The 26,357-nt window shown below is 50.2% G+C and overlaps 2 protein-coding genes across 6 annotated transcripts in view; one reads left to right on the top strand and one right to left on the bottom strand.

Moving 5' to 3' along the window:
- CHDH (choline dehydrogenase) overlaps positions 1 to 13,522 on the bottom strand; it is a 34,127-nt gene extending 20,605 nt beyond the window's left edge. Inside the window, exons 1-2 of one of the 3 annotated variants that reach the window (XM_028124512.2) lie at positions 13,483 to 13,508; positions 11,112 to 11,183 (exon numbers count right to left, since the gene is read on the bottom strand). The gene's annotated coding sequence lies outside the window, so the exon portion shown is untranslated. Of the gene's footprint in view, positions 1 to 11,111; positions 11,184 to 13,220; positions 13,313 to 13,482 lie in introns of those variants that run through there. The other 2 variants (XM_088028086.1, XM_028124513.2) reach the window with 2 other exon arrangements.
- A 387-nt stretch (positions 13,523 to 13,909) lies between these two features.
- The window catches only part of IL17RB (interleukin 17 receptor B), a 16,257-nt gene continuing 3,809 nt past the window's right edge, over positions 13,910 to 26,357 (top strand). The window contains exons 1-10 of one of the 3 annotated variants that reach the window (XM_028124517.2): positions 13,910 to 14,050; positions 15,981 to 16,005; positions 16,749 to 16,889; positions 18,712 to 18,839; positions 19,268 to 19,394; positions 21,181 to 21,228; positions 22,736 to 22,878; positions 23,287 to 23,355; positions 24,334 to 24,433; positions 25,580 to 25,678. In XM_028124517.2, coding sequence (XP_027980318.1) covers positions 13,991 to 14,050; positions 15,981 to 16,005; positions 16,749 to 16,889; positions 18,712 to 18,839; positions 19,268 to 19,394; positions 21,181 to 21,228; positions 22,736 to 22,878; positions 23,287 to 23,355; positions 24,334 to 24,433; positions 25,580 to 25,678 — 940 coding nt within the window. In that variant the 5' untranslated portion in view covers positions 13,910 to 13,990. The other 2 variants (XM_088028059.1, XM_088028063.1) reach the window with 2 other exon arrangements.

The following is a 26,357-nucleotide window of genomic DNA, read 5'->3' as shown; positions in this document are numbered from 1 at the left end:
TAAGAAACATCCAAGATGGAATAATACCAATTCTATAGAAAAATAGAGAACATTCTCCCACTTATTTTTATAACGCCAGCATTAACCTGTTACCAAAACCAGACAAAGCCATCACAAGAAGACCACAGACCAATATCCATCATGAACTGAGATGCAAAAATCCTTAACAAAATTTTAGCAAATCAAATCCAGCAACGTACACTATAACCGACTAGAGTTGAACCCAGTGATGCAAAGTTGGCTCAACAGTAGAAAATTAATCAAGGTATTTCATCATATTAAGAAACCAAAAAAGAAAAACCATGTTATCATCCTATTGCAGAAAGCATTTGGTGATATTCCATATTCCTTCCATAAAATCTCTGTGTGCTCAAGGAATGAAAGAGAACTCCCTGATAAAGAGCATCTATGAGATCCCCACAGCTGGCTTTGTACTAATGGTGAAAGGCTAAAAGCTTTCCCCCTGAGGTCAGGAGGCAAGGATATTCACTCTCAGCACTGTTTATTCAACATTGTGTGAAGGTTCTAACCAGAATTTTAAGGTTAATTAATTATTATAAAAGTAAAAGGCATACAGATTAGAAAGAATTATAAATGTCCTTATTTACAGATAACATGATCATCTACATAGAAATCCCCAAGGAATTTACAAAAGCGACTGGAATTAATAAGTGAATTTAGCAAGGTCACAGGATACAAGGTCAACATACAAAGGCAACTGTATTTTTATATGCTATTTACAATTGGGCAATTTAAATGAAAAAAATGTAATAAAGACTGAGTTTATTTTTGATGCTTGACCACTACAGCTTTAAGCTCCATCCCTCCCTCTTGCCCTCTATCTGGGCAAGTCAATAAGAAAGCCCCAGCATTCCTGCCCTCTTGGGGGGTAGGGGGTGGGGAGTAGTTCAAATCCTGCAAATCCAACCCATATATAGGCATCTCCACCTTGGTCCCACTCCCCAACCATAATAAAAACCAGAGCCATTTACCCTTCCCTTCACTCAAGCTATCCCAGACCAACTTGTGCGTCAGCACTACTCTCCCCCGAAAACCCCATTATGGAAAAATAAGCCTTTTCATAGCCCCTTGATATATGTGTGGTGTCATCAGTCTCAACATTCAAATTCTGGGTGGTGGTAGGGTAGGGTTGATCCCATCGTCTGTGGGGCAACCACAAAATAAAACAATACCATTTTCAAGAGCATCAAGAAATATGAAACACTTAAGAGTAAATTTAACCAAATACGTGCAAGACTTATACAATGAAAACTATAAAACTGTTGATAAAAATTAAAGATAACCTAAATAAATAGAAAGAGTGAGGATGAACAGGAAGACCTAACATTGTTATGATGTCAATACTCTCTAAATTGATTTATAGGTAAGATGCAATGCCAATCAAATCTCAGCAGGATTTTTTTTTTAAGAAATTGATATGCTGACTTCAACATGTATATGGAAATACCAAGGCCATAGAAACTTGTAGTCGATTCATACAAAGAAACTCCACAGAACAGTGAAAATGAAGGGACACAGAACTTCACATCAACACAAATGAATCCCAGAAATATATTCAAATATAAAAGGCAAACTATGCATGGTATGACCTAAATAAAACCTTTATATAAATACAGTTTTAAAACATGTAGTCCCTACGTGTACCCAACATCAGAGCCCCAAAATATATGAAGCAAACATTAACAGATTTGAAGGGATTAACAGACAATTCTACAGTAGTAAGTGGAGACTTCTATATTCAGATTTCAGTGATGGACAGAATAACCAAATAGATCAATAGGCAATATATGACTTGATTAACACTACAAACCCACTAGTAGACCTCGACAAAACATTCCACCGAACAGCAGAACAGACATTCTTCTCAAGTACACATGGAACATTCTTCCAGAACAGACATATATCAGGCCACAGATCTTAATAAATTTTTTTAAAGATTTTATTTATTTATTTCAGAGAGAGAGAGAATGAGAGATAGAGAGCACGAGAGGGAAGAGGGTCAGAGGGAGAAGCAGACTCCCTGCTGAGCAAGGAGCCCGATGTGGGACTCGATCCCGGGACTCCAGGATCATGACCTGAGCCGAAGGCAGTCGCTTAACCAACTGAGCCACCCAGGCGCCCCACAAATCTTAATAAACTTTTAAAAAGATTGAAATTATACAAAGTATCTTTTCTAACCATAATGGAATGAAAATAGAAATCAATATCAAAAGGAAAACTAGAAAATTTACAAATATGTGGAAATTAAACAACACACTCTTAAACAACCAATTTGTTAAAGAAGACATCACAAGGGATGTTAGAGACAAATGAAAATGAAAACAATACACCAAAATTTATGAGATGGAGCAAAAGCGATGCGAAGAGGGGAATTTTTAGTTGTAAATGCATACATTAAAGAAGAAGAAAGATCTCAAACAAACAAACCCCTAACTTTACTAGAAAAAGAAGAGCAAACTAAACCCAGAGCTATCAGAAGGAAGGAAATAATAGATTAGAACAGAGATAAATGAAATAAGGAACAAAAAAAAAAAATAGAGAAAATCAAGCCAAAAGTTGGTTCTTCAAAAAAAAAAAAAAGGTAAGCCTTTAAGTAGATGAGATAAGAAAAAAAGAAGACACAAATGAGTAAAATCAGATATGAAAGCAGGGACATCTCTACTGTTTTACAGAAATAAAAAGGATTATAAGAGAGCACCATGAATAACTATATGCCAACAAATTAGAGAACCTAGATGAAAATTTCCAACATATTCCCAGAAATATACCATCTCCCTAAACTGAATCATGAAGAAACAGAAAATAGGAATAAATCTAGAATTAGGATGTCTGAAATAAAGTTTAAAGAAAGGAAAATAACGAGTGTTGACAAGGATGTAGAGAAACTGGAACTCCTGTTCACCGTTGGCTGGAGCATAAAATGGCAGTCACTGCAAAAAAAAAAAAAAAAAAGTTGGGCAGTTCCTCAAACCGTTAAACATAGAATTACCATACGATCTGGCAGTTCCACTCCTAGATATATACCCAAAAGAACTGAAAGCAGGGTCTCAGATACCTGTACTCCAGTGTTTCTAGCAGAATCATTCATAATAGCAGAAAGGTTGAAAGTACACAAGTGGCCATCAAGAGGTGACTAAAGGAGCAGGGTGTGGTATATCCATGCAACAGAGTATTTATTCAGCCTCAAATAAGAACAGAATTCTCATACATGCTACAACATGGATGAATCTTGAAAACACTATGTGAAGTGAAATAAGTCAGTCACAAAAGGACAACTGTTGTATGGTTCCATTTATATGAGAGAAATTCAGAGACGGAAAGGAGATTTGAGGTGACCACGGGTTGGGGGGAGAGGAAATGGGGAGTTATAGGCACGCCTGAGATATGGCAGGTTTGGTTCCAGATCAATGCAATAAAGCAAACATCACAATAAAGTGAGTCAAATGAAGTTTGTGGTTTCCCAGTGCATGTAAAAGTTGTGTTCACCCTATAGTGTAGTCTATAAAGTGTGCAATAGCATTATGCCTATAAGAACCAATGTATATACCTTAATTTAAAAAAAATTTTTTTTTACTAAAAAGTGTTAACAGTCGTCTGAGCTTACAGAGAGTCCTAATCTTTCAGCTGATGGAGGGCCCTGCCTCCATGTTGATGGCCGCTGACTGATAAGGGCGGTGGTTGCTGAGGCTGGGGCGACTGTGGCGATTTCTTAAGCAGGACAAGACTTAAGAAGACTTAAGTTTGCAGCACTGAGTGACTCTTGCTTTCACAAATGCGATGCGTAGCATGCAATGCCTCAGATGGCATTTTACCCACAGTAGAACCTCTTTGAAAACTGGAGTCGATCTTCTCAAACCCCACTGCTGCTTTATCAATTCAGTAGATCTGCTATTCTAACTCCTTGGTCGTCATTTCAAAAATCATCACAGCACCCTCACCTGGAACAGATTCCAGCTCAAGAAACCACGTTCTTTGCCTACCCCCTAAGAAGCAACTCCTCATCCGTTCAAGTTTTACCATGAGATTGCAACAACGCTGTCCCGTCTTCCGGCTCCACATCTGATTCTGGTTCTCTTGCTGTTTCCACTACATCTGCAGTCACTCCCTCCATGGAAGTCTTGAACCCCTCAAAGTCCTCTGGGAGGGCGGGAATCTGCTTCTTCCAAACGCCTGTCCATGTTGATAAAGTTTATCGTCTCACGAATCACACATGTTCTTAATGGTATCTAGGCGGTGAATCCTTTCCAGAGGGTTTTTAATTGACTTTGCCCAGATCCATCAGACGAATCGCTGTCTATGGCAGCTATAGTCTTATGAAGCATAGTTCTTAAATAATAAGACTCGACAGGTGAAATTACTCCACGAACCGTGGGCTGAAGAATGGACATTGTGTTAGCAGGTGGGGAAACAACATGCATCTTGCTGTCCCTCTCCATGAGAACTCCTGGGTGACCAGGGGCTTTGTTAATGAGCAGTCATATTTGGAAAGGAATCTTCTTTTCTGAGCAATAGGTCTCAATAGTGGACTTAAAATATTCAGTAAACCATGTTGTAAACAGATGAGCTGTCAGCCAGGCTTTGTTGATCACTTACAGAGTAGAGATAGCATAATTCTTCAGGGCCCTAGGACTTTCCAAATGGTAAATGAGCATCAGCTTCACCTTAAAGTCACCAGCTACATTCACCCTTAAACAGAGAATCAGCTTGTCCTTTGAAGCTTAGAAACCAGGCCTTGACTTCTCTTCTCCGGCTATGAAAGCCCTAGATGGCATCTTCTTCCAATAGAAGGCTGTTACATCTACACTGAAAATCTGTTGTTTAGTGTAGCTACCTTTTTTTTTTTTTTGAAGATTTTATTTATGTACGTGACAGAGAGACAGCGAGAGAGGGAACACAAGCAGGGGGAGTGGGAGAGGGAGAAGCAGGCTTCCCGCGGAGCAGGGAGCCCGATGCGGGGCTCGATCCCAGGACCCTGAGATCATGACCCAAGCTGAAGGCAGTCGCTTAACCGACTGAGCCACCCAGGTGCCCCAAGCTGAGCTAGATCTTTCCGGATAATTTGCTGCAGCTTCTACATCAGTGCTTGCTGCATTACCTTGTACTTCTATGTTCTTCCCTTCTACCTCATGAACCCACCTCTGCTCGCTTCAGACTTCTCTCCTGCAGCTTCCCCACCTCTCCCAGCCTTCACAGAATTGAAGAGAGTTCGGGCCTTGCTCTGGATGAGGCTTTGGCTTAAGGGAATGCAGTGGCTGGTTTGATCTTCTCTCCAGACCACTCAGACTTTCTCCACAGCAGCAATAAGGCTGTTTTGCTTTCTTATCATTCGTGTGTTCACTAAGGTAGCACTTTTAATTTCCTTCAAGGACTTCCTCTGTGTTCACAACTTGGCTAACGGTTTGGCTCAAGAGGCTTGGCTTTCGGCCTAAGCTTTCAATATGCCTTGCTAAGCTTCATCATTTGTAGCTTTTGATTTAAACTGAGAGACGTGGATCTCTTCCTTTCAGGGGCCACTGTAGGGTTATTAATTGGCCTAAGTTCCGTACTGTTTTGTCTCAGGGACTAGGAAGACCCAAGGAGAGGGAGTTCCGTACTGTTTTGTCTCAGGGACTAGGAAGACCCAAGGAGAGGGAGTTCCGTACTGTTTTGTCTCAGGGACTAGGAAGACCCAAGGAGAAAGGGAATGGTGGGTTGGTGGGGCGGTCAGGACACACAACATTTATAGGTTAAATTCACCATCTCACACAGGCTCGGTTCATGGTACTTCAAAACAATGACAACAGGAACATCAAAGATCACGGATCACAGATCCCCATAACAAACAACAAAGTTTGGAATACTGCGAGAATTGTCAAACTGTGACACAGAGATAGGCGGTGAGCAGATGCTGTTGGAAAAACGGCGCCGACAGACTTGCTTGACACAGGGTTGCCTCAAATTTCCATTTGTGAGAAACAGATCTGCGAAGCACAATAAAGCAAAGCACAATAAAACGAGGTATGCCCGTACTGTTTTGCAGGTACAGAACTTCTGTTTGAGGTGACGGAACATTTTGGAAATGGAGAGTAGTGATGGTTGTAACAACATTGTGAATGTACGTAATGCTACTGAATTGTACATTTAAAAATGGTTAAAATGGTTAATTTTTATGTTACGTATATTTTGCCATAATAAAAAAAAACTGCAAAAAAACCCTCCCGTATCTTATACAATTCTAGATGTTGTTGAGGGACTCAAACCTATGACTGAGAAAAGTATAAAGGAGCCCAGGGTATTGCCTCTGAGTAGGGTGGACAGCTCCACTGAAGGTCTGAAATAATTGATCATAAAAGTCGACAGGGTTAGGAAGCAACATGGCACCTTTGCCAGGAGGCACCAAGCCTACTGTGGAGAAGTGAAGACAGGTCCCTTATTCATGGGGTGACGGCAGGTCCCTTACTCTCCTTGGCCCCAGTCACTCCACACCCCATCTCCTGTCACAGCCCTGCCTCCAACATCCCCCTGCCCCCCACCCCATGGAGGGGCCTTTAATTGCTCTCAAAGTTCTGGGTCCGACCTTCAACTAGGCACGCATCCCTCCAGCCTCTGGGCAGGGGCAGACTAAACTGGGGCCCAGCTGTCTGGTGCCCACCTCTGTTGAAACTGGGAAAGTCCCTCAGGACGCCTCTGCCTACCTCCCCCACTCTCCCAGGATCCCTGGCCCAAGATTTGCTGAACAATGGGGACAGGAAAGTGCAGGGCGCTCTCACTTCCCTTCTCAGGATGCACACGGTCCAGCTCTCTGCCTCATGGCCAGGGGTGCGGTGGGGTGGGCTTTCCTCTTCTCTCCTGGCAGGCTGGGAGCCCAGGCTCCAGGCCACTCCCCCCGCCCAGAGCAACATTTCCCTGTTCCTGAGACCCACCTGAGGGGACCGGCTCCCTCAGAAGGCAGGCCTGGGCCCCGGGGGGAGCAGAGGAGTCACTCGGGCTCCTGGCTCACAGTGTTGCAAAGTGACAGGTCCTACAACACACTCACTGTGTGCAAGGGAATAAGGGGTTGCAGAGGGAGGGCTCACTGCCAAAAGGGACAGCCTTGGGAGCAGGGACCCCCTCATCCCTAGTGCAGTGCCTTCTCAGGCTTCCAGACCGGGTGGGTGGGCAGACTGACCCTCAGGGGGCAGAAGTGACAGGGAAGTAGCCCTTTCCACTTTGCTGGGCTAACTGGGCAGGGAAGGAGTTCCCTGGCATTGGCCATGTGGAAAGTGAGGGCTGGGGAGGAGGTAAGGAACCAGAGAAAGCCAAGACAGCACGTGTGTCCACCTGAGGGAGTGTGTGTGTGTGTGTGTGTGGTGTGTGTGTGTGTGTGTGTGTGTTAGGGGGTGGGTGGGGAGTCCTACCACATGTCAGGTGGCATCCGAGGCTTCCTTCTGAGTCCGGGTGCCTATACCCCTGACCTGCCCTGCTTCCTGGGACCAACCCTGGTTCTGTTTAGGGCCCTGTCTGTCCCCTCCTGGGCTCTGAGCAGGAGAGGAAGGGGCAAGAGGAGACTTTCATCTGTTCTGCTCCCCAGTCCAGGGGAGAAGACCCTCGTGCCACACTGGTCTCCCTGGGGCGCAGGGCCGCCACACCAAGCCACCCCTTCCACCTGGCCAGTCCGCTTGGAGCTGGTCACCAGGTCCCTGTGGCACTTCTGTCTGCGAAGCGAGGCTTTGGTCAGTTCAGGCCCCCACCTCCAACTCCAGTGATGGACACAGCAGATGGGCTGAGCACACAGATGACAATCAATGAGGGACAACAAATGCAGGAGCCACCTCACCCTATGAAGTACTGCTAGAGACTTTTGTCACCGTCGTACTTGGTAGCAACTAACAATTCTCATTTCAAATTCTAAAATCAGTAGGTAAATACGTGTATTGAATAATTTGCCAAATTTCACGGTCAGAATTTCTTGTAGAATGATAAATTTCCATGTAATTGAGAGCTCGTGACCAGTGCACAACAAGTTTGATAATTCTGGTGGAGTCAAATTGAAACAGAACTGTGCCCAGAATAAAATGCTTACCTGGCATCTCAGCAGTGCCCACACTTGGGGCACAGTCTGTCTCCAAGGTCATACAGCTGGAGTACTGACCAAACTTTCTGAAACAACACTTATAACAGGTTCTTCACAATTTCTTGGCATGCACATGTGTGTGCATGTACGTGGGCACGCACACGTGCTGTGTGTGTGTGTGTGTGTGTGTGTGTGTGTCCGCTCCAGCTTCTGGCCTGTGCAGTGTACTGGGCTAGAGTCAGACTTTCTGGGCCAGCGAAGCCTGGCCTTCGTCGGTAACCCAAGAAGAGATGACAGAACTCTGGGGAGGGAGCAGGCAGTCTCAGCCAGGCTTGAGGTGCAAAACCTGCCGCAACCTTCGAGAAGCTCCACCAGGGGCAAGGCCAATGACAGCGATTCTGCTTTGGGCACAGCTGCGGAGTGTGCAAACCTTCCCGAAAGAGGATGGACACATCAGGACTTTAAAGGGGCCACCCTCTGTCTCCACAATCTCACTTCTAGGAATTTAACCAGAAGAGAACTCTTCATGACTACGAAAAAGCAAGCAGAAGAGGTCTGTCCCCAGTCGTTTATTCTGGCAAGCCAATGATAAAAACCTAACTGTCCACCAAGAGGGGGTGGCGGAGTGAAAGAACGGGCCCATCCACATGAAAGGATCTGTGAACCCCTTTAAATAGTGACCATGTAGCCTGGTCACTCTAGCCACAGCCTGAGCAGACCCGAGCACCAAGCTCAGCTCCTAGTGACCATGGAGGCCCTTGGTGCCCCAAGGCTGGCCCTGTCCCTGGAGGTACTGCCTTCACAACTGGCGCTGTGCTCTCAGGCCAGGATGGTGACAACAGTCACCCCACATCTGGGGGGGCCCCCATCCAATCAGGAGAGACACCACACCTATGAACTACCCTTGCCAAAAAAAATCAAACCCGAATCTGCTCACACTTGTGGATCCACCCACCAATTCAGAAGAAAGTCAGAGGAGCAGGGAAAAAGCCAGCCAGAGACCCCATCAAGGGGAATGCCATACATCTCTTCAACAACAGATTCCAGCGAAAAACAAACAAGACGGAGGGAGAGGGAGCGAAATCTTGTGAATAACGCATGGATCTTACTTAGATCCTGGGAATGTGAACAGGGGCTGGATTTTTGAGGAGGTTAAGAAAATCCCTGCTTGTCAGGTGGGGTACTGGCCCTGTGGTTATTCCGTCTGAAGCCCACCTCACACCCAGATTTGCCCGGATTCAGGGGAGTCGGCCCCCAGCGCCAGCTCACACACAGCTGTGGAAGCACAGAATCGGAAGCCAGAGTGGAGAAACTCTTAAGAGCAATTGCACACAGTGACTTTATGTCTCCTGGGTCCCCTCGTGAGACAATGGGCTTTCCAAAAAGGAAAGGAGCTGCTGGTCAAGATCCTTGGCTTGCAGCCCCAAAGTGGTCACTACTTGTGGTTTATTTAGCCTCTCTGGATCTCAGTTTTCTCATCTATAAAATGGGAACAGAGCCACCTCTTTCATAGGTTTGTTGGGACAGCAAAAGGAAGTAAGAGCTGGAAAAAACACCCTTCAGAAAATGAAAGGTGCCAAGCCAAAGCACGTGGCGACTTTGTCACATTCCCAGGGTGGCCGGGGTCCTGTCCTCGCCCTGCTCCCCACAGAGCTCCACTCACCCTGCTTCCTCCTCCATCGAGTGCCACCATGGCCAGTAACAATAGCACTGATAATAGATTAATTCGTGTATCCCTGGTCAAAACTAGATCACCAACCCTGCTCTGTGCGCCCAGCGTCTTCGGTAACCCTCCTGAGAGCGCTGTGGGGTGGACTTCAGCACCCCATGGACAGATGGGGCTCTGGGAGAACAGCGATCCCCGACCCCTGTGTCCTGACTGGCTTCGAGGTCGCAGTGTCACACACATGCAAGCTCCAGTGCAGGTGCACAGGGGCCAGGACCTCGCGGGCCTTCCTCCGGGGGTAGGCAGGAGTCCTGGCGCCGAGGCGTTCCCAGCCGGGCCCCTCCTCACTGAAGCAGAGCAGATGACCGCCGTGTGGCCCCGCGGGGAACACGGGGGTGCGGGCCTTCCACGTGGCTTCCCGGCCCCGGTTCAAAGCACACGTTACCTTTGACCCTGCAAAGCTCAACCAGCTGGAAACGAGGGGTCAGAGAGCTACCAAGGGCAGGGGTGCTCCCAACGGCCCCACGTCCCAGCGCAGGCGGGCCGCTGGGGCCCTGGGAAGCAGCCCAGAAAACTGCTTGCTCTTCACGAGACAATGAGTCCACTGTTGACGGGCCAGGGCCTTGATTAATATTTGCAAAAGGAACAAAGTGGAAAATTCCATCTGGGCCGAGGCGGGGCACAGGATGTGTCAACAACCTCAACGGCCTTGTTCTCTCAGGGATGGACTAGGCAGAGAAACGAAGGCCTGATAAAGGTGACAGGACCTGAGGCAGTCGCTGCACTTGGGTCCAAAGGAATTTCCTTACTTGGGTTGCAGAGTATTACTTTGGCTGTCTGTCCTGCCTTCCCTGCCCCCAAATTTACACAGCATCTTGAAATCCTTCAACTTTCTTCCTATCTCTTCAGAGTCTCCCAACAGCCCTGCCAGGCCAGCAGGGGAGAAGTCAGCCCCCCGTTATAGACAGGAAAACCGAGGCTCCAAGACACCAAGAGCTTCACCCAAGCCAGCAGCTGGAGAGTAGCATGCCAGGCAAATCCGGCGTCTTGGCCGCCCACCCCACCCCCCGCCCCGGCAGCACAGAGCCTGTCCCGGGGAGTGTGGGTCAGGTGCCCCCAGGGACTGGACAGAGCAGCCCTCCGGGCTCCAGTAGAGGCCCTGACCATCACTCTGCCAGAGGAGGAAGAGGAGAAAGAGGAAGAAGCCCAAAGCGGCTCTCCTGGGCAGGCAGGTTTGTAAGCACCACCTGGTAGGAAGGTGCGCATCATTTGTGCGTTCAAGCATTTAGCGGTGCCCCCGAAATCCCGGCACAGGAAGGCACACTGCGTGGCAGCTCTCTGAGAAACCCAGAACGGGCAGAATTCGTGCCTGAAGGGGACGGGTCAGAGTACCTCCAAAGGTTACTTCCTTCACAGGCTCAAGTCACCTCTGCGAGCTGATGTCACTTCACTGTCTCCTCTGCCCTGTGGTACAGAAAAGGAACCTGAGGCTCTGAGAAGAGCAGTGACTGGCCACACAGAGAGAAAGGAAGCGGAGATCACTGGGTATTTAGTGGCCCTGCCCCCAATTTAGAAAGCCACAGCGTTATTGGGCTTAGGTAGTCAAATAAATGGTGTCCTTTTCAGCAGGGCCCTCAAAGGCTGCATGCTTCATCAACAAAGACCTCTCATGAAGGACACTTTTTGGAATGACCTTCCAAGCCAGTGTGGACCCCCGAGAAGACAGGCGGGCATAGCATGCTCGCCCGCAGAGAACACCAGCTGTGGCAGGGCCCTCCCGCCACGCCTCACCTTGCAGTCCTGTCTGCAGAGGCGGCCATGGGCATCACCATCATCCGGGAGCCGCAGCACTGTGCCCCCACACCCCCTGCCCAGGGTCCCTCCTTCCATCCCCCCACCACATGCTCAGTGACCTCCACGCCATACTCACCTCTCCCCTTCACCCACCGGCCCCTTCCCCTGTAGAAGGAACCCCCGCCTCTCCTTTTCTTAAAACCAACCCCCCTGACCCCACTCCAGTCTCTGAACCCACTTCCTCCCATGCCCATCTCTCCCCTTCTTGCCAAAACCACCCCTGACTGCCAGTGACGTAAGCCAGGCCAACCCTGACCTCTCTGCCCCATTGATCTGTGGGGGCTGCTTCCTCACCCCTGGGTTTTCTCGCGCCCCCCCCCCCCACCACATATGTCTGACTCACAAATCCTATCTCCCGGTTTCACCTCTGCATCCCTGCTTGTCCCTGAAACCCTCGCCCTCAGTCCCACACTCCCACAGCAAGGCCTGCTGGGGCACACGGCTATATAAAGCCAGCATAGCTCGGAGCCTGGCCCAGGACACAGGCTCAGCTGTTCACCGAGGGAATGCATATTGGTTAGCAGCTACCTCCCCGCTGGTACCCCCCTGCCCTGCAGAGCCACCCAGGTGGTCTGTATGAGGCTTAAAACTGCCCCCCACCTAAAAGTCGGCTGTCGTTCCTTGGCACGGCCGGACAAAGTTCACGATCTCCACCTGGCCAATGAGATTGTCCCCATCGGCAATTTCACGGCAGGGTGGCCCTTGAACGTGCATTCATCTCATTCATCCTTGGTCCGAGAGCGCCCATCAGCCAACACCTGTGTGTCATTCACCTTTGCACCCTAGTACTGGCACCCTGCAGGTGTTTGCTGAGAAGACAGATAACTGTCTGGGCTGGAAATGGTCTCAGGGACCACAGGGCTCAAAGCAATTCAGAGAGGTTGAGTAAAGGGCCCAAGGGTGAGCCAGCCCCAGGCAGGGATGAGCCAACAACCTCACCTGAGCCACTCTTCCTGGTCAGAAACTAGATCAATCCTCTAGAAACATCACCTGGAGCCTCACGTGTACGCAGGCCAGAGCCTCAGGTGACCTTGAGCCTGGGTCCAGTCCATGTAGGCCCAGATCTGAACCACAGGTGAGTCAGGCCTAGCACACAGTAGGACCTCAGCAAAACCAGCTGTTCGACAAAGTCAACCTCTCTCCAGCTGACGACTCCCTCCATAGTCTCACTGCCCTCTCTAGGCCTTGGTCTCTTCATCTATCTGTCCAATGGCGCTAACTCGGCCTGCAAATTTAAGTGGCCTTGAGTTGGTCACCTTAACCTCGTCCTTTGCAAACAGAGGGGGCTGAAGCAGCGGAGTTCTAAGCTCTGCGATCCACTGTTAGCCCAACTAATTTTTGTTAACCTGTCCTCAAATCACTGTGTCTCAAAGGATGGTTTCAGCAGCCATTGGGCGTCAAAACTACCAGGGGCCGAGCCCAGCCCGGACTGAGGGGTCCCCTCGCAATCTGAGGGCGGGCCCAGGATTTGCATTTAAGGCGGCGCGGAGACGCGGGGGCACAGCGAAACCCGCGCAGCGCGGCTGCGAGCCCACAACAACCCAGGCTTCCGCCTTCGGAGACCCAAGAGTTAGTGTCAGACCTCGTTTTGTGGAAATAAACACACACCAGAGAAGCTGGGGGGGGGGGGAGGGAGGGAGGACATACAACTTAGTTCTTGCGAAGAAGTAGCTTCCCCAAAGAACTCGACGAGGCTTCGGCTGCCCGCGACCCCACCCTTTGGTTTCGGGGCGCTGGGCCTTTGCATAAAGTGGGGCTCCAGCCTCGGCGTCCAGCCCGGGTCCTTCCGACTCCCCTACTCCCCGGCCCGAGGCCGCCCGGGGCTCCGGAGACTGCGGCCGGGGGCCGTGCGGGGCGGGGCGGCCGGGGGTCGGGGCGCGGCCCCCCCCCCCGGTCCCCCGCTACTCACCCTCGGCGGCTCGTACAGGGGACTGCGGCGGAGCGGGCGGGGCGGGCGGCGGCGGGCGGGGCGGGCCGGGCGGGCGGAGCGGGCGGCGGCGGCCCGGCCCTGGCCCCGCTACCCTCTAACTGGCGGCGCCGGCGCACGGCGCGCTCTCCGCGGCCTGGAGGGGAGCGGCGGCCGGGCGGTTCGGACCCGGTCTGCGCCGGGCCGGCCCGAGGGCGCGTGTGCCGCCGCGCACCTGGCTCACTGCTCGCACCTGTGCGCGGGGCCCGGGGTGCGCTGCGCCCGCTCGTGCTCCACCCGCCAGGTGCCCCGAGGCGCTGCGACCCGGCCCATCCGGACGAGTCCCGGCAGGCCAGGGCGCTCCTACGGTCCCCACCCAGGGAGGGGGCCGCCCTCGGCTCCGGGCGGCGGGGGCTGGGGGCGGCGCTGTGGGAGGCGGGGCCCCTGAGGGGTGGCCCGGGGCGCCGAGATAAGAGCGCGGCCGCGGGGAGGGCTGGCCTGGGGCTCCGCGATGTCGCTAGTGCTGCTGAGCCTGGCCACGCTGTGCTGGGGAGCAGTGTCCCCGGAGTCGGTAAGCCTCCGCCCGCGCCCCTTTCCTGCGTCCCGTCCCTGCAGCCCGGACCCCGACGGCGTCCGCACCCTCTCACCTTGCCTCCAGCTCACGCTCGTTCCCAGAGGGCCGCCTGGAAGGGGCACGTCCGCACCTTCTGGGGGGCCGCCCGACGGGTTTCGGCCAGGCCGCCCCGGGGCTTCGGGGTGCTGGAGTCAGGGGCATCGTCGGAATCAGACGGACCCCGACTCAAATGCCAGCCTGCGTTCTGGATTCAGTCATTTATGCTGAGGCTCGGTGTCCTCACCTATAAAGGGAAGAGTCATACCCAACTCAGTTGGGTCTAGTGAGGAACAGGGACAGGGCTTGCAAGGTAGCCGCAAGGAGTGTGGCACATAGTAGGTGCTCAATATTGTTATTGCTTGCACTCTTGAAGTCTGCCCAACTTTGGGCACAAGAACTGTATCTCCATTACCGCTTGCCTTTTTTTGCCATGTTGATTCCTCCTGTGCTGGGGTACCATGACCTTGGAGCTGGAATCTGTTGGACTCTGGCCGGTTTCCTTTCTTCCCCATTGCCTTGAAGGATTGAGGGAATCTCAATCCTGGGTCACTAATGAAGAAAAATCTTTCAAAAAGCATTTGCAACTCTGTCTCTGCCCTCTTAGCATAGCATAGAGCATAAAACATGGTGGTTACTTGTTGATGGTTATGGGAAGACAAACCCCATTCATGTGCCCTGATGTCTCCAGCTATTATGCTTGTTGCTTTGCTTCTTCCTGAAATTTGTCTCACCAGCCCTTTGACAAGAACTCAGCTCCTACTATGGTGGCTTGTTTAAAGAAAAAATGTCTGATATTACTTGGAGTTCAGCTGTAAAAAGACAAAGATGAGGGACTTAACAAACCCAGATTACTCAAACCATCAAAAGTCTTGCCTTCTTTCTTACAAGATGTTTGGAAATGTTCAGTCTGAGAGGGATCAGATTGCAGAGCAGTGGCCTTTTGGCCTGTAGGGTCTTGTCACTGGAACTTGGTGCTGCCTGAAAGTTAACTATTTTAGGTCCAGCATTTTATTACAAAATGAAAGTACTAAGTATTTTTTTTTTCTTAAAAAGACATGAGCCGTCACCTCCAAGGGATTTAGTACTATCCTTTCTTGGACACTAATGATACATACCTATTTTTTTAAAAGCTCTTTTAAAAAGATGACACGATGAAATCCCAGTTACAGCTCTGGTGAGTCCTTTTGCATCAGAGGAGGACTATTTTCAAGGCCCCGGGAAGGCACCATGGACTGCATTTATAGCTTTCTTCTGTTGATCTTCTCAGCACAGCTTAGTCCCTAACCTGGGGAGAATCAATAAATACTCTGGATGGTCCTGAGAATCCACAGTTGAACGATAGAGTGTGAAGCGGTCTTCATGATGGTCCAGAGTCACCCCTGCTTACAACAAGGGAAGGGGGCAAGGCACAGAGAGGGGTGGAGACCCACCTCTAGTTTTTTAAGTGAGGTGATGAGCAGGCTTGAAGATCAAGTCTATGACAGTTAATGTCAGGTCCATCACAGCCTACAATGGGCTAGCTTAGTTTCCCCCAAACTGAAGTGGAATCAGCCCAGCTTTTCTCCAAAAGTTTGCCACTCATATATGCATTTTAAGAAAAAGATGGTTTTGGGGTGCCTGGGTGGCTCAGTTGGTTGAGCATCTGCCTTTGGCTCAGGTCATGATCCCAGGGTCCTGGGATCGAGTCCCACATCGGGCTCCTTGCTCAGCGGGGAGCCTGCTTCTCCCTCTGTCTGCCACTCCCCATGCGTGTGCTCTCTCTGTCAAATAAATAAAATCTAAAAAAAAAAGAAAGAAAGAAAAAGATGGTGTTTTGTCTAATTTGGCAAATGAAGGCTTAGGGTTTGCTAGCATTCAACATGACACTTTGTTTCTCTCTCTCTTGCAGACGATTCAGTGTGGCTCTGAACCTGGTAGGTGTGCTAGGGAATGGGTATTTGGGGCTGGCAGAACAGCTGGACTTTTGGGGGGCCCAAGTCCAGGCAGTGGGTCATTGGAGACAAGGTACAGGGTGAAACATTGCTTTGTTAGCTGCTGTGGATGAAGCGTCTGTCACCTGGTGAGGCAGAGCTCCCAGGTTTCAGATGGGTTCCTGGCCAGTAAGAGGGGCACAGGCAGGACAGGAATGACCCTTCAGGGTGGGAAGTGAAGCCTGACACTTCTCAGAGACCAAGTGCTATGGTAGGGAGGTCACTTACAGTTGAGAACGGGACACAAATGTTTTAGAGAAGAAGGAGTGTTCGAGATAGTAGCATTTCAAGAATGGGTAGGCTTCTGCCCAAGAAATGTGGATGGAAAGGATGAGCTGGAGGAGAGACGGTGCCGGCAAGGATTAGGAGGTAGGAAGGGCAGTTGTGTGGGCCAGCTGGCTGGAGTGCAGGCTGAGGGGTGAGGAAGGCAGGACTAATGAGCATGTCAGATACACAGGGACAGGCATGTGGGGGTGGTCCCGAGGGTCCTGTGGGTTGGGGCCAGGAGGCTGAGCATCTCCTCGGCCATAAAGCAGCCAGCACTAAGAAATGTCTGGCCTGGCCTGCCTTAGCAGGAAGAAGAGATGAATTGTGAATGAAGGACTGGTCAGGGTGGGCCACTGAGAGGAAATGGCATTGGACTGGGCCAGGAGGAGAGTGTCCTAGGCAGTTTTGTTTCTTCCCAGGACCGTCTCCAGAGTGGATGGTCCAACACACTCTGACCCCAGGAGACTTGAGGGACCTCCAAGTGGAACCTGTTAAAAGCAATGTTGCCATGGAGGATTATTCCATTTTGTTGAATGTCAGCTGGAGACTCCGGGCAGATGGTAAGTTTGAATCAAGCAATAAAGCCTGAAGTGTCTACTAAAGCAGAAAAGTGCAGACTGGCCCATTAACTCCACCCCTGGCATAAACCCAACAGAATATATACAAAAGTGCACCAAAAGCCTCATACCGTGGTCCCTCCCTATCTGTGGCTTTGCTTTCCATGGTTTCAGTTACCTGCAGGCAACTGCACTCTGGAAGCAGGTGACCCTTCTTCTGACATACCTTCCGCAGGTCAGCAGGAGCCTAACGCTCTATCACCGTGCCTCCGTCGTTCACCTCACTTCACCTCCTCACGTAGAAGGGTGAGCACAGTACAGTAAGACAGTTTCAGAGAGACCACATTCACATAACTTTTATTACAGTCTATTATTATAATTGTTCTATTATTGTTCATCTCTTGCTGCGCTTGATTTATCCACTTTATCGGAGGTATGTATGAATAGGAAAACACATAGGATATATAAAGTTCAGTACTATCCATGGTTTCAGGCATCCACTGGGGGTCTTGGAACATATCCCCTGCAGATAAGGGGGGACCGCTGTACTAGATTATTCCTAGTACTATTATTCATAACAGCCCCAAACCGAAATGCATCAAATTCCTGATGACAGTAGAATCGCAAATCCAATCCAGTGCAGCGATGAGCATGAATGATCTGTAACTAAACCCAGTGTGGATGAACCTCACAAACCGAAGAAGCCAGATTCAGGAGTCCACACTCACATCCGAACACAAACCTGAGTGGTTACAAGTCAGGGCAGTGGTAACTCTTGGCTCAGGAGTGACTGACAGGAAGCATGAAGGGCACTCCTAGGCTGTTTCGCGGCCTGGGGACTGGCTACACGAGTGTGACAACTCATCACGTGCTCTACTTACGATCTGTGTACTCTTCTGTGTGTTCTTAGATTTCATGGAAGAAAACAGAGTAAGTACTGAGATGATCCCCCTCTCCAAGTTTAGGGCAAGTGCTGACTCAGGTACATTACTTTTCCCTTTCCCACATGGCACCATGAAGGTCCTGGCATCTCCCCACGGCAGCCTGTGAGTCCTTTCCATGAACCAATCCTGGGGGCCTAAAGCCCATGACTCTGGTTTCCACCGGCTCAATTCTGTTAAATTCCACCAAGTCAGGAATCTGGGAGGGCCTGGCGCAGAGAGGTGAGGCAGCTACAGTTTGCCACGCAGGAGGGTTCTCGGGGGCTAGGGGAAGCATGCTCAGCCACAGGGGCACAGGATCCGTGTCCAGGGCATCCGGGAAGGAGCTGGGCTCCATCTTAGTGGGATGGAGGCAGGGGGGAGCAGGAGAGGGCCCTCAGGAGAGCACTGGAATTGGGTGGGGCAGTAAGGCAGTGGCCCCATGCCTCGCAGAGTGAGGCATTGGTTAGCTGTCGTGCTAGGGGGACTGGGCCTTGAGGGAATGTAAGCCTTAGAGAGGCAGGGAATAGGGGAGAGAAGGGGTGGTCAGACCTGGCATGGTTTGGGGATGACACTCTGGGAGGCCTGTTCCCCTTAAATAGTGCAGAGCCAGAGTAGGATCCCCTTTGTAGGATCCTGTGAAATTGAGGCTTCCCTGTGAGGAGAAAAGAGCTTGGGCTTTGGGTTAAATCCATATCTGCTGCCGAGGAGCTTTGTAAGCTTGGGCAGAGCCCCCTGAAAGCCCCCAAGCCTCACTCGCCTCCTCTGTACCCAGGGGACCAGGGTGCCTACCTCCTGGGACTGTTGTGAACATGAACGGAGGTGAGTCGTGTAAGCGCTCTAGCATCAAGCTGGTCACGTAGTAGGTGCTAAATAAACAGCTGTCCCCTTGCCTGTCTCTGCAGCCAGCATTCGCTTGCTGAAGGCCACCAAGATCTGCGTGACAGGCAAGAGCAACCTCCAGTCCTACAGCTGCGTGAGGTGCAATTACACAGAAGCCTTCCAGACTCAGACCAGACCGTCTGGCAGCAGAGTGAGCACGCTGAGGCCCCTGGCTAACTGTCCTTAGAGCCAGCCCCTTCGCTTGGGGGGAGTGGTGACGTGCTGGACACCCAGGCCGCCGAGCAGCTACAGCTTGGAGCCTGAAGCAGGATGCCTGGCCGCTGCTGGCCTTTGTGCCTGGGGCAAGTCAGCGTCTCTGGGCCTCAGTTTCCCCATCAGCAAAGTGAGGGGAGCTGAACTTAAATTCTATCCTGGCTCTAAAAGCTTACACTTCTCTGATTCTGTGGCTTAATGGCAAATTGTGTGGGCTACGTTCCCTTAGCAGACATTGGCTAGAGACCTCAGTTTCAGCAGTAGATTAAGGAAGGCAATTATAAATAAGAGGGCAGCGCACAAAGGTGCCATGTGTCTGCATTGCAGTGTTTTGGAAATTCAGCGGTTCTTTGCTTTGCCTTTCAGTGGACGTTTTCCTACACAGGCTTTCCTGTAGAGCCAAACACACTATACTTCATCGGGGCCCACAATATCCCCAATGCCAATATGAATGAAGACCCCCCCTCCATGTCTGTGAACTTCACCTCACCAGGTAAACTCCCTCACTCCTCTGGCTGGCTGGGATGCTTGCCGCGGGGTGTGTGGTTTGGTGCAGAGAGGCTGGGGTACTCTGGACAAAGCATCTGGCCCCGCCAAGTCTGGTTTCCTCATCTGTAACACGCAGTAACTATGTCTCCCTCACAGAGTGGGGGAGAGGAGTAAGTCAGATCAAACGTAGGGGACAGCCCATTCCTGTGTCGGACTCGGTGCTGAGCGCCTAACACGCATCCTCTCGCCAAAGATTCCAACAGCCCTGAGGTTGGGAGAGCCCCGTTGCTTAGATGAAGACATGGAGAGCTTAAGTGACTTGCCCTGGGTTACACACACAGCCCAAGAGAAGCTGACATTCCCACTCAGGTCCTTCTTGGTCAGTGACTTCCACCACTCTGTCCTTGATACAAAATGTTTCCTGCACAGCATCTGTTCCACTTGGCTAGCCGGCTGTGGTGTTGGGAAGAGCGGCTGGGTCTCGGCCTCCAGTGGGCCCCTGGGCTGTCAGCAAGAGGCAGGGTGGCACCAAGCTGAACGCTGGGTCATTTCCGCTACTGCACAGCCCACAACCAGCCCTCGAGTATCACACCTGCAGTGTCACACACAGGGCTGTCGTGAGCATGAGGCGGGATCATGTGCCGCGTGTGGAGGGTCCAGAATGGTTCCTGGCTGCAGCGGTCCCCATGCCACCCTCACCTAGGCCGGTCATCTCTTCTGTTCTCCAGTCCCGTCCTCTGTCTCTGGCGAAGCATCCAAGACAAATGGGGCAATTTCCGATTCCCTGGTGTTCTTTGAGTTTGCGGTCCAGGGTGTTCCAGCTTTCTCGATGAGACTAAAACCTCATTTTAAAAAATGGAAATGTTTTATTTTGGAATAAGTTTGCCAGGATAATACAAAGAGTTGTGTAGATGTCCAAAGAATTCCCGTAGGGCTCCTCACCCGGGATCCCCCATCTTTAACCTGTTACGTTACCATGGTTGCATTTGTCAAAACTAAGAAACCAACATCGGTACATTTCTATTAATGAAACTCCAGACTTTATTGGGATGTCACCTGCTTTTCCATGAATGCCTGCTTTCTGTTCCGGTCACATTTAGTCCTCGTGTCTCCTGTCTCCTCTGGTCTGTGACAGGCTTCGAGTCTTTCTTTAGTCCTAGTGACCTTTACAATCTGGAAGGCTGGCCAGGCATCCTGCAAAATGTCCCCTAGTCTGGGTCTGTCTGATGTTTGCCTCGTGATTAGCCTGGGGATGTGGGTTTTTGGAGAGATACTGCAGAGGTGGGGTGTCCTTTTCATTGCCTCCTAGCAGGGGTGGGTGACAACCACACGACATCACTGGTATCCGCCAGTCATCTCCATGGCAGATCTACCGACTGTCCATTTCTCTACTCTAGTTTTTGAAGACAAGTGACTAAATCTGCCCCACTCTGGGGTAGGGGTGTGTGTGTTGGGGGGGGCGGTGAGTTAAGCTCCACCTCCTGGGAGGGGCAGTATTTACATATATTATCAAACCTCATTTTCAAAGGTTTGAGTCTTCAGGGGATCATCACAGTTACTATTCTGATAAAGATTGTATTTAAATCAGACTCTGGCTATCACTTCGTGGGTAATCTGTTTAATAGTCAAATGTTAGCATCCCATTTAAATTCGCTATCTTACCTCACATCTTGAATGTTCTGGCAATTTGTTACAATTGTGGTAACCCTGTGTTGTGTGTACTTGTTGGCAAGGGAGTGGAGCAGAGATACCGTTTTCTAAAACGTAAAAACTTTCGTTCAAATCTTCAGGCTGCCTAAACCACATAATGAAACACACAAAAAAGTGCATCGAGGCAGGTAAGTAAATATAGCATTCGCTTTTGTTATTAGAAGAAACTGGAGCCCACCCAGCTCAGTCCATCTTCCACGAAGAAACCGAGGCTTAGAGATGCGCAGTGGGCTGACCCCCGGCTGGCCCTGTGCCTGCTGAATCAAGCAGCCTGTCCAGAGAAAGGCCGACTCTGAGTAGCTTTAGGTAGTGAGGAGCAGGCACAGAAAAACACCCACCGCCTTGGTGAAATGATCCTTTCTGGCCTAACTGCACCTATGGTGGTCCATCCTGATGGAAGGCCCTCCTGACTGGAGGGAAATCTGTAAGTCCTTCCACCTGCTCAGACAGCAGTACCACTGACCTCTGGCCACGGGGACCCTGTGAACCTTCTGTTTGGGTTAAAAGACATTCAAGGTGCAAGTGTTAGCTCAAGTCGTGACCTAGAAGCATACTCTCAACCTGTGTCTTCACGGGGGTTCCCCTCTCACAGGCGAGAGACTATTAGAACCTGCCACTACCCTTTGAATTTTGAAATAAGTCCCTTCAGGATAATCAGTTCCAAGTGTCCAATTTCCACGGATTTTACAAGGGCGTGTGTAAATTTCTGGGTAGTAGAGTCTTAGGACGCTAATGAGGCTAGTGGTATAAGAGGGGACCAGTCCCTGTCTTTTAGGTACCCTGACCCCACAAAGCATCCCTGTGCACCCTGTCAGACTGAGCTGCATGCAGTCTCCTTGGCGGAAGGCAGACTTGGAGCTTTCTGCTTCCTCTCTTGCCCCCCACCAAGAGAGATCTGGACTTTGGAGGGCACGGTGAGTATGAGGAGCTCTGTGGGCCTGCAATCAGTCCTAGACCCCCACTCCTAAAGACAGTTCTGAGCTCGGTCCTGAAGTGCTCTCCCAGGTAGGGGAAGCAATGCACACTATCATCTCTCATGTTCCTGGAAATTAACCTGGTGCTGATTTGCAAGTCACAGCAATCAACTGACTTTTTGCCACAGGGTAGTCCTGTCCGAGTATCTGCTAAGCGATGAGGCATTTCGTTATTTCTTCCCATTCAGTAAAGCCAGCAGAATGGATGGATGGATCTGATGGATGAAGCTCCCAGAACCCAGAATGTTCTGGTAGCCGTAGTCCTGATGCGGAATTCACTTGCTCTATAACCTTGGACATGTCCTGTGGCCCATGGTTCCTCCTCCCCATCCTGGAAAGGAGAAAATGCTGACCCTACCCGTAACTCGGAATGGACGTGGAGAATAGGAGTAGTAGAACCTGACCTGTGCCTCCCATCACCCCCAGCCCAGGGAAGCTATATTATGCAAAGCAATGACATGGGGCCCCTAAACTTTCTTGGGCAGCAGGTACTTTGAGGTTCTGGGAGCAGTGATTAATAAAAAGTACACTATGCAGTAGAGCCCGTATCTCTTGGATGCACGACTGCCTGAGAACTTAGATTTGTTTTTGTCAAGCCCTCTGGGGGACTTAAATGAGTGACAGTTTGCAACGCCATCCATGTGATTCTCTCTTGACTCAGGAAGTCTGTGGGATCCAAACATCACTGCTTGTGAGAAGAACAAGACGGCAGTAGAAGTGAATTTTACAACCAGCCCCCTTGGAAACAAATACATGGCTCTCATCCGAAGTAACATCGTAATTGGGTTTTCTAACGTGCTGGAGGTACTTCATCCCTTCGTTTCCTAACACAACCCCCCTCTCCCGCCCCATCCTCAACCTCCAGCCTTCCTCACCTTGTTGACGAAAAATGTAGAAGCTCTAGGATGCCCTGGACAGGCTTTCAATGTTAACAGAGCACAGACAGGACTGTCCGTTGTCCAAATGTGCTGGGCTCTTTCGATGCTTTCAACAGAGAGAAACAAGTCCCTGGGAACATCCCTGGAAATGTCCCCGAGAACCTAAAACCAACCAAAAGTAGACATTTCAGAAGTAGGAAATGAATGGTTGTTCACAGTCTAGTGAATTGAGAGTCAGTTTGGGAAGAGCAGTTCCCTCCCTGGCTGTGTTTGTTGTTGGCCTCACTCGTCTGGCTCACGTGTCTTGATTTTTGTCTCACGTAACCTGCACCAGAACAACCCCCCAAGTCGAGCTTCAGTGGTGATCCCCGTTACGGGGGAAAGTGAAGGTGCTGTGGTCCAGGTAAGGCTTAATGAGATGTTTGGGGAGGGCCGGGCATGCAGAGATGGGCTGTGGCGCACTGGTCCTTCCAGCTGCTTCCGTGAGGTCCCTCCCTCTCTCTCTCCCTCCTGCAGCATACTCCTGCCTGGCCCTCAGGGACGTCTGCGGGGCATCCCTGCCTTGGGGACTACAGAGGCGAGGGCCACAGCCAACCTCAGGGTCACAATTCCCTCTGCTCTTATTCGTGGCTGTTGACTTGCCGTTTTTAGTCACAGAGCCTCAGAGTAATTCTGAGACGGGAGTACCATTTAATTTTCCCAACTGCAAAATGAAGCAACAAAGGATTGGAAATCAGAAGGTTTGGGTGGAGGTCAATGTATGAACTTTGAAGGGCAGCCGCCTCCTTTGACTCCGCTGGGAAGCAGGAAGTTGGACCAGTAGATGCTCTCGGGTCTCTTTCAGCTCCGAGTTTATGATGTGGGGACATCGAGGGTCATAGTGGGACACAGCCATGCCCAAGGTCTAAGTAGCTTTTGCTTCTCATCCCCTGGAACATAAAGGCCGTACTCAGAGGGAGCAGATACCTGTCAGCATATTGTGACGGCATCCCTTTTCCAGGGAACCAGATTTTCCTAGTCTCTGGGGATGTGTCTGTCAATAGGAGCTCTACTGCTCTGGGTTTTTTTTAGAGGAAATATTTGTATATGTATTAGGAGGTGACCTAACCCTTTTAGATAAGGAAACCAACACGTTAGCAACACGTACAAAGTTTAGGTTCACAATTCAGGAGTCGGAAGGTGTTCGGTCTTGGGTCACTGGTTTGGATTTTAGGGCTTTGTTATGGAAGTGTGCCCAAGGGAAAAAAATGTCCTATTACCATGCTGGGGTGGGGGTGCGGTTCAACCCAAAGGGAAAGGGTTTTGGTGAACGTAGGCATTGTGTTGAGGTTTTGCTCTGAAGGATGATGGGGACTTCCTGAGCCTCTTGTTTTTCCCTCAGCTGACTCCGTATTTCCATACTTGTGGCAATGACTGCATCCGACGCAAAGGAACAGTTGTGCTTTGCCCACAATCGGGCATGTCCTTCCCCCTGGACAGTCGTAAGTGCCCAGCCATTTCCGCACGGTCATCAGAGAGGTTCAGGGCCCGAGGGGCCCCACCAGTGCCGCCCCATTCGCTGTGTGCCGGGGGGCGCACCTGTCCCGCGGGAGGGTAAGGGGGTCCCTGCTGTGCACGTGGGGCCAGGGTGCAGGGGCAGAGGGCGAAGCCGCGCCAGACTGAAAACAAAGGTTCTATGTATGAATTCACGGCAGGATCCTTTATGAAACAGGATACACACAAGAAGGGGGGTAATAAACAGTGCAAAAATGGACGTGCAGGGTGCCACAGGGATGGGCCGTTAAGTCGGGGGCGTTAGGGGACCAAGTACGGACGGGAGGGGGCATTTCACGGCACTCTGGTTTTCTGACCAGTCTCCATGGCCCTGGCCTAACTGTGACTGTAGTTTGGTGTGGTCACACAGCCAACATTTGGATAACAAATTAGAACTATGAGCCCCAAAAGACACGCCTCACTTATGCCTGAGAGCAACTTGTTTGGGGAAAATTGTCTCTCTGCATTAGAGATGTCAGTTCTCTTGTTGCAGACAAATAAAATGTTCCCAGGACTAGCCTGGGGTGGAGTCAAAAGTTAGAAAGTGTTATTCTTAGAAACTCAGCAGAACAAACTGAGAACCCAGGTGCCGGGCAATCCTGACTTCTGTGTGGGCACAGTGCCTATGGGTTCCTGAGCTTACCTGACCGACATGGCCTGTGGGGGGCAGCACTACCCCCCATGTTTGTCAGTCTAACAAAACAGCCTTTAAAAATGGCATCTGCGTGTACTATGTATTAAGTAATCATGCCCACAATAACATCAGTTCATCAAAGAACAAAAAAAAACCCTGACCGTCAACTCTGGTTACCATGGTGAAAATGCCTGCACGTATGTGCAGTAAGAAGCCAAAGTGATTTTGGGGGAACTTTCTTAACCTCCTGGGTCCCATATCCCTTTTGAGCATCTAATGATAATGGCCTGCACACTCTGTGGAAAATTGCACCCATCTGCAGATCCCCTAGAGGTATACTGCCCCTAGGTTTTATAGGAACCTAAACTTCTACAAAGTACAGAGTGAAAATCTTGGCTTCCAAATAGGAGGTACATTTGGTTTTGTGTTGCTGAAGGCAAATAAACTTTGTTTTCTCCAGGCAGAGGCATGCTGGGTGGCTGGCTTCCTCTTCTCCTCTCAGCTCTGCTGGTGGCCACATGGGTGCTGGCCGTTGGGATCTATCTAATGTGGAGGCACGGTAAGTGTGAGAATTCCGTTCTTGAAAGACACCCGAATGAGGAAAAAACACTTCGAGGTTTTTTTTTTTTTTTTTTTTTTTTAAGACAAATCCTCTAGAGGCAGTCACATTTTGGTGTTAGGACAAAAGTCAGGTAGCACTGATGTAGTGCCGTAGAGCTCTCCAAAAATACTGGTAACAATGACTGGGCCACATCTGCCAAGGCAAAGCAGGGATGGGGACCTCCCAATCTGGTGACTACCACCGGTGTCATTTTTACCGAGGCATCTACAAGGACTGCAGTGGGCAAAAGACAGCTAATAATGAATTGCGTTTTGCCTCTAACAGGTACTCTAAGCTAGTTCCTACTTTTTAAAAATAAATCTTCCATGGCGTAAGAACAACACTCACTTGAATTCATATACTCTAGGGACCTTGCCAACTCTAAAGCATCAAGGATTTGAATACAGTAATCAGAGTAGACAGATACACTGAAAACCTCTGCTTCTCCTCTTCTCCGTCACTTGTGATGTTGTGGACAGTACACGATTAATCTCAGAACCTCAGTAAGAAAGCCATGTGGAACTCTGACCTTGGGAATACTTCAGTTTGGGGGGATACGGTTTGGCCTGTTATTTGTTCCAGTACTTTCGTATGTAGTTTCTGTTGTAGAGCAGTTCCAGCTGAAATGGGGTACCAG

This window comes from Eumetopias jubatus, unplaced genomic scaffold, assembly GCF_037043125.1.
Source record: "Eumetopias jubatus isolate StellerSeaLion01/CBP00866 unplaced genomic scaffold, mEumJub1_p1.0 scaffold_1, whole genome shotgun sequence".
Classification (NCBI taxonomy): Eukaryota; Metazoa; Chordata; class Mammalia; order Carnivora; family Otariidae; genus Eumetopias; species Eumetopias jubatus.
Note: the sequence above shows the minus strand (reverse complement) of the source record. Positions and strands in the feature narration are given on the sequence as shown.